Raw genomic sequence first — 15,771 nt, 5'->3', positions numbered from 1 at the left:
GAGATTTTTAAGAGACAGCTTTGTCACAAGAGTCAACGTGGTGATGACTTAACCAAGCAAAAACAATATTATTAAATCATATTTTGTCAATACCTGAAGCCCAGTGACATCTGATTCCTCTGCTAGCATCACCTTTATTTGAGGTTGTGGAGGATAATGGTCTGTAAGTTTGCACGTTTCACCACTTGTGTTCAAGTCTGGGATTATCCTATCTTGGGAAGATGATGGAAGTTCGCCTCACTTTACTCAAGTCAGCAGTGCACAGTCAGCTATTGAGAGTCTGTTCATTAGCATGTGTACTCCTAATATTTGTTATTTATTATTTTTTCACCAGTATATTCCTTAGTACAAAATAATCATACTTATTAGTCATTTTAAGTGAACTCTCAATAGTTGAATTATTATGAATGGACAAGAAAAATATGGTCTGAAAAGTCTTTATTTATGTTGTGTATCTTTTCCCAGGCACTTAATCACCACGACTAACAATGAAATTAATACCGAAATACACAAAAGTATGAGGATGATTCCAAGGAGCTTGAGCAGAAGGCCAGGGAAGTCCCTTCGAGCTTCATCTTATTTTCCTTGCATTATCAAAACCGTCCGAATGCTGAAATACAAAAAAGATTTTTGTATTTGGAAAAGATTTGTGAATGGATGTTCTTCGATGGTCATCTTTTTGCTCTGATCCAGTAGCCACCTCTTAATACTACTTATTATACAGCAAAATAATCTGAATCGGCTGCTGCTGAACACATAGTTCTAAGAGGTCCATTTAACTGCCAAATGCATCTATGCAGAGAAAAAAAAACAGCACAGTGTCTCAGTAGCAGCACGGTAACCGCATATGTGGTTTACGACTGTAAAATACAGCACCAATACCATTGTGTACCAAATGACCAAGGGACTACTACACCAAGAAACTCTGGGGTATTCATGGTTTCATGCTGGTGCAAACATCTCAGTAAGATATACTGTACAGTATTGTACATGTGCTTACTCAAGATTTGCCCCTGTCCTGCCAAAATGTTTCTTTCTGCCTTTCCTGACTTCAATCTTTCTCTGTATTGTTGACATACATGAAATAGGAACATCATCTATACAGGAGGATCTTAACTTGCACAGCTTTCACCTGCCACACCTCCTGCTTGGAGGCCAGCTACAGGGTCTTCAGCTGGGGGACCACCATTCATCGACGTTTCTCCCCCTTACCCCAGTACACGTCCTTGTGGCGGGGCAGTGACAGGGACATCTCCCCGCCACCCCCTGCAGCTGGCCCCTCCCTAATCAGAGGTTTTTGGCCCCCAGCTCCTATCTCTTCTCCTCAGCCATAGCCAGAAGCTTCCTTTTTCCACCTCTTCCACTAGATCCTTTGCTGGCCTCTTCAGTGTTATGCCAGCCACTCCCACATCTCTGAGGGGGTGTAACACTGATGTGCTTATAAAACCTCAGCATCCAACTGCCACCTGGTAGACTAAGGGTTCGACATTCTGCTCTGAGGTCAGAGTACCTCTGCAGCTTCCATGCCCTTCTCCCAATGGACTGTCAGCTCTAACAGCAGTATGGTCTTACTCTCTTCTGACCACACCACTATATCAGGGCACAATGCCATGCTGCAGATTTCCCTAGGGAGCATGCCAAGGTCCACCTCCATCTTCTAGTGAGGATCTTTGATGTTACACTACCTCTGCACTCCCCCACCTCCTGACCTTGCCCGACGAACACAACCTGCTGTGATGCTAATGGAGGATTTTATTTTTCCCTTTGCCTCCCACCTCTTGGTCTCCAGCACCCTGACCTGGTTGTGTCGCCACCTGCATCGGCCCTGCGAGAGAGCCATCTTGCAGCCTGTCAAGTATGAGTTTTGACACTACTTATATTAACTTTTGTGTATTAGCACTGAGAAGTATTGAAATCCAATTCTCTCTGAGACTTGACTACTGTCTGACATTGCAAAGAAAACAATTAACTTCACTTGTAAAATTTGTGTAAGCAAACTCAGCTATACAAAAATTAATACTAAAAATAAATGAAGAATGAAACTTCCTACTGCTATGAAGTGCTATTACAGATGTATTGTCAGACTTTGTCTAGGAGGGCAAAAACTGCATACATTTATCACTTACAGTACTTGTTCATTATGGGGACTTGAACTACACACAATGAGGTATTATTTCTTTTTCTAGATTTGGTATGTCTGCGAGCAAGAGTACAGTTTAAAATAAGAGAGCTTGCCTTTTTCCACTGGTCATGAGGTCAAAGGCCTCATTCACTCCATCTAAGGGCAGTGTGTGGCTCACAAACTCATCCAGCATAAGTTTCTTTGCCATGTAGTCCTCCACCAATTGAGGCACACTATCCAAACTCTTCCAGCCTATGGCAAAAAGAACAGTATTTACTAGTCTTCACTTGAATGTGCTGTTCATAACATACATTACCACAAGCATCTTATTAACAGCATATGGAAATAAGAATCAAATATTATTACTTGATGGTCAGTTTCTGTTTTTATAAAATATTGGTTTAAATAAATATCCACATAATTATTGAGAGTTTAAATCATCAAGGTTTGTAAAGAGAAATATGAGTAATCTGCCATTAGTTCCCATTTTTTATGTTAATTGTTAAAGCACATTCATGAATCATTCCAAATTGGACCACAGAATGATTTCATCCAAGCCACGAATTAGCACAGTACTAAGAAAAAAATAAAATTAATGCATTTTTGGTTAATATGGCCAATAGGAGGATATTTATGGCAGAAGGCCTATCACAGCAAATAGTTAGACAACATACTGGAGGAAAAAAGTTATTTAAAGGTAAATGTACTTATTAATTTGTGGCTGTGACTATGAAAGATGCCTTTACTATAGACATTCATCAGTTTTCATGGTGAAACAGGCTCAGGCCTTTCCTTTCACTCTTGAAACTAGTGATCTTTTCTGATCATGCATCTTTCGACAGAAAGGCAATTATACATTCGGGTCAACCCTAATGTATTCTTTCTTTATTAGTTCATCATTGATCACAGGTTGGCAGACAAGGAGAAAGTAAAGAACCAGTTAGAATACTCACCACCAAACAACGACCCCTTCCAGGTGCGACCATTTAGCAGCTGCATTGGCCGAGTAGAAATGTCATTGAGCTCTGTCACCCCAACAATGACACAGACTCCCCAGCCTTTCACACAGCACTCCAGGGCACTCCTCTGGATGTGGGGGGAAAAAAAAGAAAACATTTGAAAATGGGATGGTTGCATTTGTACGATCTGATATCTCTCAATGTCAGTGAAGAACGACCAGAAAAAAAGATGTGCGTCATCCAATTTAGAAATGTATCAGATGTGGAAAGTGTCCTGAAGTGCGAGAAGCAAAAATCCCATCCATCCATTTTCTAACCAATAAATCCAATTCAGGGGGACATGGAAGAAGCTAGAGCCTATCCCAGAAAGCAGCAGGCACAAGGGAGGATACACCTTGGCCAGTTCGTTGCAGGACACACATACTCACACCAGGGCAAATGTTCCCAGATGCTATTTTGAAGCATGGGAGGAAACTGAAGCACCCACAGGAAACCTATGCAAACACGGGGGAGAACAGACAACCTTCATGCAGATAGCACCCTACATGCAGAATTAAGCCTAGGGCCCCAGCACTGCAAAACAGCAATACTAACCACTGCAACACCATGCCACTTGGAATAGTAATATTTTTGTTCATTCTGTCAGCAAGAGATTTTCTGCTGTAGCACTGGAAGAGTGACTGCTTAAATTTTTAATTAGATAATAATTAACCTACCATTCCAACAAACGCAAACAAATTTGCCAAAACAGAAGAAAGCGGGGCAAGAGCAAAAGTCCAAAATCATACCGTATATGGGACAGAGGTGAACAGATAAATGGGAGCACGGTCCTGTAGCTGTTTGTGCTGCAGCCTCACAGCTCTTGAGTCTTGGGTTTAATTTTGGACTGGGGAGCCTTGTGTGCAGAATTTGCATGTTCGCTCTCTTTCCTCATGGGTTTTCGCCAGGTGCAGTGGGTTTTCACCTGGCGCTGTGCTTGCTTTTCAATTCCTGAAGTCATGCTTAGGTTGCTAGTGTCTCTAAATTGCCTGTGTGTTTTTTCAACCAGAGATCCATGTTATGCAACAAGGCAGCCACATGAGAGCGGTGTAGTTCCACCTGAGGTCACCAGAGGGCCTCAATAGTGGCGGAAATCGATCTATTACCAGTGTACTTGAGAGGAGCATCTGTTAATCTTTGTTTTATTTGAAGAGCAAGGCTTAAGAGTGTTTCATACAAACTATTTTTCTTTATTAAATATTGGTGGCTAATGACAGCACCATGGGATATAAATATATCACCAAGATAAACATGGATTAGACACCTGATGTGGTTACAGGATAGATAGACATCTTTTCCTGAGAGTTGCCCAATCTAGAAGTCACACTTGTGAAAAAGGTCTGACACTCCTCTCAAAGCACAGGGTGAACATTCCCTACTGGTCCCACTAACACCTTTTCCAGGTGTTTTCTTAGCTTTCCCAGGAGGTCTCCCTTCCAGGTAGTGGGCAGGCTCATACCTACTGAGCTCAGGTGGGTTGCCGGTTGTGAGTTGCAGGGTGATATAGCTGTTGGCAAGCTAGAAAGAAGGAACCTCAATCTTCACATTCGGTCACATCGGTATCTCTACATTTACTTCTGTTTTGAGTGGTTCTTTGTTACTTGCTGAAGTCTTTTAATGTATTTTCAAATGAGTCAAGCGATAAAATACAGCCCTGAATGACTCCTTATGATATTTCCACAGGAAATACAAAATCTTTAGAGGCTGAACTCACCATTAAAGTAACATTGCCCACACACTCAAAGGAGTAGTCCACTCCCCCATTAGTCATTTCAATCAGCACCTCCTGGATGGGTCTGCTGTGGTCGTTAGGGTTGACAAACTCGGTGGCACCGAACACCTTTGCCTTCTCAAACTTGTCCTTGTTGATGTCGATCCCAATGATCCGAGAGGCTCCTGCAGCCTTGCAGCCCATCACCACAGCCAGACCCACAGCTCCCAGGCCAAACACTGCACAGGTGGAGCCGGGCTCAACCTACAAGCAGGGAAGAGAGTGAAACAGCAGAGTTACCATTTTATAGCCTAATCCCACCAGGTCTCAGGAGCTATGTAACATTCAACCTGATTACTACATGGGGAGAACCAGAGTGGGAAATCTAAGTGTTTTCTGTAAATAGTGTTGGTTGAACATTAAGTGGTTGTTTTTCCACTGGATCTCAATTTTTAAAACAACGGTGCAGATGGCGACAAGGGACACTTCTGTAGGAGGTTCTGTCCTTCAAATGGGACGCTAAACCGTGGTCCTGACTACTTGTGGCAATTAAAGATATGGTCCTCACTACTGATCCAGCAAGAATGCTGTCCATTCACAAGATTTTATAAGTAATGTATACTCCTCCAATGAATAAAGACCAGGAAAAATGTGTATATGCAGATTACGTGAACAACTGGTACAAATAAATTCAGTAATAGTGGCATTTGAGTGGGATGACAAACAGGAAACACAGTGGCTCCCTCGGACTAAAAGTGAATATCAGGAGACGACACATGCTCACATGCTAGTATGAAAGAATATGATTTTAAATGTATAGTATATATCATCGAGAAATAGGAACATTTAGGGAAATAGGAACAAATACCATTTAGTACAATCAATTCAGTGAATGTTATTTTTTTCAGTACAGACCCCCCTATTTGTGTCTGCAGGTACAGGCAAAAATAACTGGAAGAGAAAAAAAGTTTGTGATTATATTGAGCTCTTTACTGGCAACCTGAGTATAAGAGTCCAAGGTTGTCTTTTTGTCTTCCACTTAATTGCACTGAAGCATTGGATTTATTTCTTCATCCTGGCTGGTTTTGTCACGTGCCTCAGCGTGGCTCTACTGGGCTCCCAATATCCCATAATTACGGAAACATACAAATTGCGGAGCCATTACTCATTATAGTTCAATATTCTCACAGTACCCCTATGCCTGTAGTTTGAATGGCAATGCACAAATTAGGCCCAGTTTGCTACATAACCACACATCTGACAATGCAGATAAATTCTTGTCTACTCCAATCTATTTTTACTCTTAAGTTGCAATCCTATCAGCTCTGTTCCAAAGCCATCCACTACTGCATACAAAGCTGTACATTAAAGAGACACTGGCAAGCACTAGTAGTGAATCCGTGCCACTCTACTGTCACACATCTTTTTTAAAAGCATTTTCAAGACTAGAGGTAATCTTTAGAATTGAAACTTTCTGACAGGAGCAGGCAGGTAGGCACCTTGGCAGTGTTGAGGGCTGCTCCATACCCAGTGGAGACACCACAGCCCAGCAGGCAGACCTTGTCCAGGGGGGCAGAGTCACAAATCTTGACAGCGGAGATCTCATCGACCACCGTGTACTCTGAGAAAGTGCTGGTGCCCGTCATCTGGAAGACTGGCTTCCCCCTGCATGTCATTCTGAACATGGGTTTTTGCAGTGACCTGAGAGCGAGATGGAAACATGTCTTTTTGTGGTGCTTGAAATGACTCAGTAGATATGTTGTTAGGATACATTTGAACAAATGAGGTATGGTGTAAGTGGAAAGGAACATTGTTTTTCCATTTAGAAAGTTAACTGAATTTACCTATACTTTAAATTGATAATACTTTCAGAAATATATACAGTAGTACTGTCCAAGAATGAAAGGTCTGGAATGAGTTAGTTGCCTTTGGTTACAAGTGTTTAATAATGCTTTGGAAGGCAACATTTTAATTAGGTTCAAACTAAAAATCATTGTTTCAATAAGAACCACTGATTCTGCTAGAATATTAAATTTAGAATATTAGCATTTACCTTCAATTAAAAGACCAGTACAATGTTTATCAGGTACAATATCACACTTTTTTTGGCATCACTAAATTAAATAGCAAAATATCCCTTTCTCTTCAAATAGCATTCTTCTGGTATCCTAGACTAGAATGCTATGTAATAGAACTCTCCAATACAGAGTTCTGTATTGATTTTTTTTTCAATCTGTTCCTATCATTGTTAATATACTGTATATATTATACCAAAATGGGACAAAAAGGTATGAGTTGGGTCTAAATGTTCAGCTCAGGTGTTAAAAATCTTTGAAAAAAGAAAATTGCACATCTTTATTCCATTTGTTTATATTTTTGTAAATCAAACCTGCAATAGGTTCAAAATGAAAAAGGTCCTTAAATATGTATAGGTTAGCTTCATAAATTCTGAAAAAATGGAGTAAAGGATGAGAATGTGTGACAAGCTTCTTTTAATTATTTCTGGTCGGATTATGTTGTTCAGGACCTCATCTCCCTTGGGTCTGTATTGTTTTGTTTTGTTTTTTTGAGGCAAAGACATTTACCAGTTCTTGTCACACAGATTGGTTTTGGGATTTAGGCAGAACCGGCATTCTCCACACTGAGAAGCAAAAAGAGGGATAACTTTGTCTCCTGGAAAATGAGAAAAACATCAAATGAGGTCAGTGTCATCCTATTGTCTAGAGTCTTTTACAGCTGGTAAATTGCTTTTCTCAGAATCCTTAAGTGATATTTTTTTTCAGCTGTTGCAATAAACAGCCAGCAGTCTCTCATTGATGCATCCAGTACAACCCTGAGATAATGATTGTGAGCTGACATCTTGAAATTGATTAAACTCGACTCAATGTAAAATCTTGCCAATTTTTCTCTAAGTGAGCAAACATAATTGAATCTACTAAGTGTAAGAAAAGTCATTGACATTAAATATCCTTCAAATGATATAATAAAACTATAGTTTTTGTAATGTTATTTGTTCAAGTTCAGTCAGTACCAGATCAACCATCAGAAAGAAATTAAAAACATGAATATTGTCCCTCAGAAATGCTAAACAAAGCACTTTTATGGCTGTATAAATATTTCTCAAGCCTTCTGAAACAAAACTATGGAGTAATTAATTGATTTTTTATAATAATGTTTTCAAAGTAAGAGTTAAAAAGTGCCCAAAGATGTGCGTATATGGTTTGTGCAAAAGAGATAGAGAATCTTCACCAGTACATTAAATACAGCTCTAAAATAAATCCATATTTGGTGAAAAAGATCCACGGCAAAAAAGTGTATTTTTACTACTGCATTGAAATGTATATTCACTTCTAATGAACTGTGTTTAGGAGATATGGTGAAACTCAGACATTTGTGGTGCACCATTAATTTATACCTCACCAACACCACACACACAAATTTAATGTCATGGCATGAAATGGCATGCTACAAATGAGTTAGTTGCCCCTGATTACAAGTTTTTCGGTTTAACTGCAAACTGTCAAAAAATTAAGTGTGCACACAAGGACCTCATACAACTGTATAAACATTATATCAATTGAAACTAATTTAAGCCAATAGGTAGAATGGGTGATATAATCTGCTATTCTAGGGTGGTTTCACCTGGCTTTAACTTGGTCACTCCTGGACCCACACTCTCTACAATCCCAGCTCCTTCATGACCGGGAATATGTGGAAAGCGCTCCTTTATATTTCCCTCATTCAGGAAATACAGGTCAGTGTGACACACACCGGTAGCAGCAATCTGTTCAAAAAGAGTACAAAAGCACACATGCAACACTGCAATCACATCAACACATGAAAAATGCCACTGCCTGTGGGATAGTATGATCCTGATGTGTCAGATTTTTTTTTTTCCTTTTCGGCAATGTAAAAAGCTTTGCCAAGTTACTGTACCAAGTGCCAAGAGTGCCAAGTCACTCTGGCTTAAGAGATGTTATAGTAGCTTCAGCACTTGTAAGGACTTTTTAGTTTAATCTATGCATACATTAAACATAAGAGCATAGGAATGGTTACAAACAAGAGGAGGATATTGGGTTTTTCCGTAGCCAATTGATCCAAAGATTTCACCTAGTTTTTTTTTTCTTTAACAACACAAGGGCATTGGCTTCAACAATATAGCTCGTTTCATAATTCAAGACAGAGCACTGATACTGTTAAGGGAAGTAGTTTAAAAGCAAGGTGTTGTTAAGATAGTCAAAACACAATGTAAAACAGTAGTCGATAATTGAGCTGTTGAAGGAAAACTCTTGACAGCCAACAGGAAGAGTGGATAATTAATTCCTTACACTGAGCTTTTCTGGACACTCCACTCAAAGCGCTTTACTGGTAATGGGAACTCCCCTCCACCACCATCAATGTGCAGCATCCACGTGGATGATGCGACGGCAGCCATAGTGCACCAGAACGCTCACCACACATCAGCTATCAGTGGGGAGGAGAGCAGAGTAATGAAGCCAATTCATAGATGGGGATGATTAGGAGGCCATGATTGGTAAAGGCCAGGGGGAAATTTGTCCAGGATGCCGGGGTAACACCCCTATTCTTTTTGAGAAACATCCTGGGATTTTTAATGACTACAGAGAGTCAGGTCCTTGGTTTTACGTCTCATCTGAAGGACAGCGCCCTTCCTTCCACTGGGGCATTAGGACCCACTCAGACCACAGGCTGAGTGCCCCCTACTTGCCCCACTAACACAACTTCTAGCCGCAATCTTAGTTTTTCACAGACGGTCTCCCATCCAGGTACTAAATGGGCTCACACCTGCAGAGCTTCAGTGGGTTGTCATTTGTGAGTTGCAGGGTGATATGGCTGCTAGTTAAGGGATAAGCAGAAGTGACTGTTCTTATCATTGGAATCATCTTATTTTCAGTTAACTGCTCAATTTTTAGCCCATTTTCCTAGAATTGTCTTTTTTAAATAGCTGGTAAAACCATTTAACACAAAATAGGAATCATCTCAGTTCGAATTGAATTTAGAATTTAGCATTTAACCAAAATTAATCAAATTTCATAAAAAGAAAGTGTTAATTCAAAGTTCATATTATTTCAAATAGTTAACTTCTTTAATAATCATTTTGGCAAAATGAAAGGATGCAATTGCACCTGTACTTAACATGACATTGATCTACAATGAGTCAAACTAATCAGTAATGTCAACATTCAGAGAATAGAAGATGTTTCTCACCTTAATTCGAACTTCATGAGCCTTTGGGGGTGGCACCTCAATCTCTTCAATGGATAAGGGTTTTTTAGGCTCCCAAGCTACTGCGGCTTTGCATTTAATAACCTGCATAGATAATCTTGTTACTGAATATGGTCCCACACATGTACTGTACTTCCAACAAGATATTATGGAATGCATCATCTTACTTCCTTTATTATCTTGGGTAAGAAAAGTTATTTGCAGGAAGGTAGAAAACCAAATCCAATACATAATATATTTATCAAAATCATGAATCCATTAACAAATATAAAATAGACATGCATTATATTTAAAAATGATTCAGAAGCTTGAAATAATCCTCACAATCTTCACACAGCTTGAAATAAAATTAGAACAAAATGGCTCCATTTTTAATGCAGATAAACTGAAAAATAATTTCTATGCTTTAAGTAGAACATACAGACATAAAGTACATGTAGTTTATATCTAACTTTTAATAATGCACACCGTGTATTTCAGAGAATGATATGCAGACTCCCACATTACTGGGAGGCACAGTTTGAAAAGTTTCTTGGAAACACTTCAGGATGGTATATCTCGTCAGACAACTACAAAACACTATCAGCCACCTTCTGGAACCAATAACTTCATAACTCTATTAGGTCTTTGTGATTTCTGCATTAACTACTCTAAGTCATCTACTGATGATGATAAAACCAAGGAAGGTTTCACTGCCACACTTGTCATTACCTTTAGTGCTTTCCTTCTCTCTGTCCCTATTTTAGTAAGGAAATTACGTTCTCTGTAATTCAATTCAACGGGTGTCATGGGCATGACAGTGTTACCAAAACATACACAATTAACACAACATTTACAGACATTTACAGTAAAAATAAATATATTATTGGACTTTTACATACATCACGGTCTGTTGCACCTGTTTATCAGGCTTTGACAGGAAATCACAGAGTTTCTTCCCCCCTGGTTAGAACTGGAAGCTAGGTGTTGTGTGGGAATTCTGGGATTAGATATGTAATTTTTAGGGAAGAATGTTTGTCTAATCCCAGAGTACAGTACTGTATTTCTCCGTGCAGCAGGAAGTGTATCTCTTCTGCTACTCCCTGCTGGTAATGGAAACACACCCAGTCTTCCCTGGGCAGTCAGGCCTCTCTGTGTCGCCCAGTTTCAATGGTCAGGTTTTGCTATGCTCTCTCCTGTTCTCTAACCCCTCTCTGTTATTACCACACACACCGGTTTATCAGTAAAGGTCAATAAACTCTGGTGAGCCTGCAACTCTGTTCTCTTGAGCTCTGTGAAGCTCGCAACATTTAAATTTCCATTTGAAGAAACTTACTTCTGGAACACCTTTGTCACTTTAAAAAAAATAATACCTGTTTCTCTAAGTTCATTTTCTGATACAGCTAGGCAAACATGGAATATCTTAAAATCCATAAAGACATGAACATTGTTTTTTTCCATCACAAACCTAGTGTTCAATAATATGCGACTTTTGTGTATAAATAGAATGCTTAAAATGTTTTCTACTTCTTACATTCATGTTTTCTATAATTTATATTAATTTAAACCAACTTCGTAGTACACATTTTAGTCTTTTCCTTGTTTGTGGTAGTTTTGATATTAAAAATAAGTACATTTGTACATTTGTGAAAGGCAAAATAACCAGGCTTTACATATTTTAATCTTCATGAGAAACTGCAGCAACATGTACTGTACATACAGTGGGGTTTTGTCTAATCTTTAATCTCTAACACATTGAACAGAATACGTTACAATTTGACAGTAAGACTTAAGAATCTTTAAGCACAAAATCCTATAAAAAAACTTTTAACCTCTGCTTACTGTACAGCAAATATATTTGAATTTGGAATTGCACCCTCCAAAATGGAGGAAACTCGTTATTTGGAGGGAGAGGAAAACAGTATTTTTTGTGTCGTTTTGCACAGACATGAGTGCAGAGAGATGCGAGAATGACAAAATTATTTAAAAAAAACTATTAAAGGACGGCACACAATACAGTACATTTATGAAGAAAGTTCTGTTGCTGTCGATGTGTTAGCAGCACTTTCTAGTTTAATTCAAAAAGTATATTGTTTAAACGCAATTTTATCGCGATCAAAAGCAAAAAAATATGTTTTTTCTCCTTGTCGTTGATACGCGTCTGTACTTCTGTAGCAACCAGTGCTTTTTAAGTAATAACGCTTTGCAGCATTTAATAAGTAGTGTGCAATGGATACATACCTTCCCGGCGGTATCCATGGTTAGGGGTTTTTTGCAAATGCCTTAAAAGTACCTAAAACTCCTAGAGTCTTTGAACAATGATTTGGGTTTGACGTATATTGGACTTTTGATTTTATCTGTAAATGTTTTACATTGTTTAAACATGTTTTGTAGCTTGAGGCAGATTTTCTGTCGTTGGGAGGGATACAAACCTCTAATTACAATCTGCACTATTTCATTAGTACTCAGGTGAAAAAAGTAAAGGATTCACCTGCCAATAGAGGAAATTAATCATTCGCGTTTACTCAAGATTAATATGCACAGCAATCTACGCTTGAATTCCCCTTCAGTCATTTTACCTCCTACTCACGTTATACATAATTGTGACTTTATTATTTTGTTAAAGTCCTATTCATTTATTTAAATAGCATTCTCTGCCTCTTCCTGATAACCGCACAGGCCCTTATTTGAGACCTGGCATTCATTAGCACGCTATTCAATAAGCTTGATAAGATACAGCACGTGTACTGTACAAAGGAGGGGATCTATTACAAGAGAGCCATCCAACCTGTGCAATTGGAAAACAGACGTCCAAGAATTAGTTACATTTTGAAGTTTGATAAACTAGCTTGGATTTCAAGGGGGGAGGGGAGGTATTCTGTGTCTCAATTAATCTCAGAATGAAATAATCTGTAATATAAGGAACACTAAAATAATTTTGATAAGTGAAGAGAAGAAAGTGCATAATCAATAGTTTTTAACTAATCATTAAGAAGTATAAATTAATCTTGTCATTTTGTTAAAAATAGGTCATTTTACATTCAATTACTGCTCAGTCAATACTTCTAATGTAATGGTGGAGTGAAGCATTTTGATGAAGATCTTGTGGTGGAAATAATTTATGTTTATCTTGAAATAATTATTGAAGAGTTAATTGTGTGAAGTTGTCCTTTTCTTTTTAGACTCTCTGTTAAACTCGCACTTATAATACACTGGTTGAGTTCAGAGACTGAACATTAGCGCTGTAAGAAAAAAATCACGATCATAATCTAAACTCATTATGGGGCAAATGTGCCAGCACAGTTTAATGACTTTTGCTGGGGTGTTTTAACAGAGATATTTGAATTTAGGAGCTACATTTGTAGCCTTAACAATTTGGGAAATAAAAGTAGGCCTTTAAAGATTTTTCTGGATGACACAAATCTAAATGTAATATAGGGATTCAACCTGTAGCATTTAGCATATTTAGTGTGTTTTTAAATTGAGTATTGGTGCTGATTAATTTGTTATACTTAATTTGTGCCTTTTATGTATGTTCAACTGTCAATTTTTAAAAATAAATTATCACATTTCTTGTCTGCTTTGTCATATTTTGTATTTCTTTATTTGTAGAACCTATTTAATGACTATCATTTATTGAGTCTTTGCCTATTTATTTTGGTTTGGCGGATCACACATATCATAAGTGCACGCTATTGTATTGCACATATTATTTATTTAATTTTCTTCACTGTATTATATGAAAGCACTCCCTGTGCTACAGTATCTCCTTTAGCTACTACCAACCAAAGGAGCATGATGTGTAAAATTGCATCTTCCTCCTATGTCTCTGTTTACACCAGGAAACCCAGTAATCAAAGAATGGATTTGCACAGCTCTAGGAAATTATTATTTGACTTCTTATTCACTTAATTAGTCTGATTAAGTCATTAAAGTCTAAGATGGAATGTAAGCCAGAAATAAACATGATATGTGAGCATTATGGTTTCCCAGCAAAGTTGTTATTTTGCTTGACTTTTGCTTTTTTTTCATCCTAGCTTCTTTGCAGCTGAGTGATGGAAAGCTCCACATAAAAGGTAGTTTAATTTTCCTTTAATTATTCTTTTGGGCAATTCCCCAATTTCCTTTATTTTTACGAGATATAAGTTCAATTATGCATGGTAGTGCAGTGGTTAGCATTGCTACCCCACAACTCTGGGGCCTTGGGTTCAACTCTGGACCTGGAGTACTATCTGTGTGGAGTTTGTGTGTTCTCCTCCTGTTCATGTGGTTTACTGCGGATGCTCTGGTATCCTCCTGCAGTCCATTGACATACTGGTAGTTGAATTGGATCTTGGGAAAACTGGTCCTGGTGTGAGTGTGTGCACTGTCAACTGTGTCTGTGTGACCTGTGCTTTGTGCCTGTTGCTTGCTGTGATTAGCTCTGGTTCCTCTGCAACCATGAATTGGAAGAAGGTGTTAGAAAAAAGATGGTTAGGTTAAATTATATAGGAGAGATTTTACTGGAGCAATTCGATTGCAGTGCATTGCTCAAGAGTTAACAGCAGCATCGAACATGAACCTACAATTCTCTGTGTTCCAGAGTTCCTAAGCAATATTACTGTGAATGTCAGGTCTTAGACCCCATTACTGGTTATCTTCTTTTGCTTTCAGTTACACCATTGGTCTAATTAATAGCCTGCAGAATTTTTACTTTTAACAATGATATGAGGTGTTTCTATGGGCATGCCTTCTGTAATGGTGAACCTTTATAGAAGATAATATATTAAGTAATAAACTTTTTAAAAATCCAACATGTATAAATTGACAACTCAGGCTATAACGAAAAACCAGACATGCAGCATCTTATAGTCTTTCTCTTTGTATCCTTGTGTGGCTGGTTTCTATTTTGCCTTGTCCTTGTGTTTTTATTTTTCCAGAAAGACTTGCCCTGAGTTTAGCATGTTTTAAATAAATCTTATAAATGGAGCTCAAATAATACCTAGAACTTAACTTCAGTCTCACGTGTGTAGTTAAATTATGACTCCAACAAGCTGTACAACCTCTTATGGAACAAATAAAGTTTACTTCAACACTGAAAAGTAGTGCAGAATTAACCTTTGCAGCCCAAGCACATTGACACAGGTCTTCACTCTAACCTGCTATGGGCTGTATATATACATTTCTTTGGAAAGCCATTTTATGTACATATAATATATAAAAAATATTAGTTAACCATAATATAGCACAATATTTGTAAATTCTCTTCATTTATGTCCTTTAAAAACGAATTAGAAATAACAAAAACAGTATACTACTTTTAGGCTGACAAACGATAATATTTAACCTTTTTGTATTATTTAATTGCTTTTGTATTGATTAGCAGACCTACACGTTTTCATGAGTAGCCTTTGTGCTGTCTTTATGACAATATTTTCTTAGTTCTGCAACACTAAAGGATTACTATCCAATTCGGATTTACTAAATTTCATGGCTTAATGTATTTTTATTTACATGATTACCTATTATGGGCAATTATGTGAATAAATGTAATAAGAAATTTATCAGCGTAATTATTCCCAACTCTCTTTTTTAGACCAGCGAGGCACACTTCTTATTAGTGTTAAAATGTTAAAGATGTATTTTTGTTATAAACATGAAGAAGGATGTCCTAGTCATGTCACGGAAGTTACGTATCTTTTGCAATTTCGTAGGAAGAAGACGTAAGGTTCTTCCTT

General features: G+C 38.0%; 1 protein-coding gene across 1 annotated transcript; it reads right to left on the bottom strand.

The window, feature by feature from the left end:
- Positions 1 to 421: 421 nt before the first annotated feature.
- On the bottom strand, positions 422 to 12,444 carry LOC148677788 (alcohol dehydrogenase class-3-like). Its single transcript, XM_088625889.1, has 8 exons — positions 12,296 to 12,444; positions 10,058 to 10,159; positions 8,474 to 8,615; positions 7,417 to 7,504; positions 6,331 to 6,532; positions 4,835 to 5,095; positions 3,076 to 3,208; positions 422 to 2,374 (listed from the first exon to the last, which is right to left on the bottom strand). Exons 1-8 carry the CDS (start codon positions 12,311 to 12,313, stop codon positions 2,217 to 2,219), a joined length of 1,104 nt encoding a protein of 367 aa, XP_088482015.1. The 5' UTR covers positions 12,314 to 12,444; the 3' UTR covers positions 422 to 2,216.
- Positions 12,445 to 15,771: the final 3,327 nt, after the last annotated feature.

The sequence above is a fragment of the Lepisosteus platostomus genome, chromosome 1 (genome assembly GCF_059453375.1).
Source record: "Lepisosteus platostomus isolate fLepPlt1 chromosome 1, fLepPlt1.hap1, whole genome shotgun sequence".
In the NCBI taxonomy this organism is placed as follows: Eukaryota; Metazoa; Chordata; class Actinopteri; order Semionotiformes; family Lepisosteidae; genus Lepisosteus; species Lepisosteus platostomus.
The sequence above is the reverse complement of the archived record's forward strand: the minus strand, read 5'-3'. Positions and strand labels throughout refer to the sequence as shown.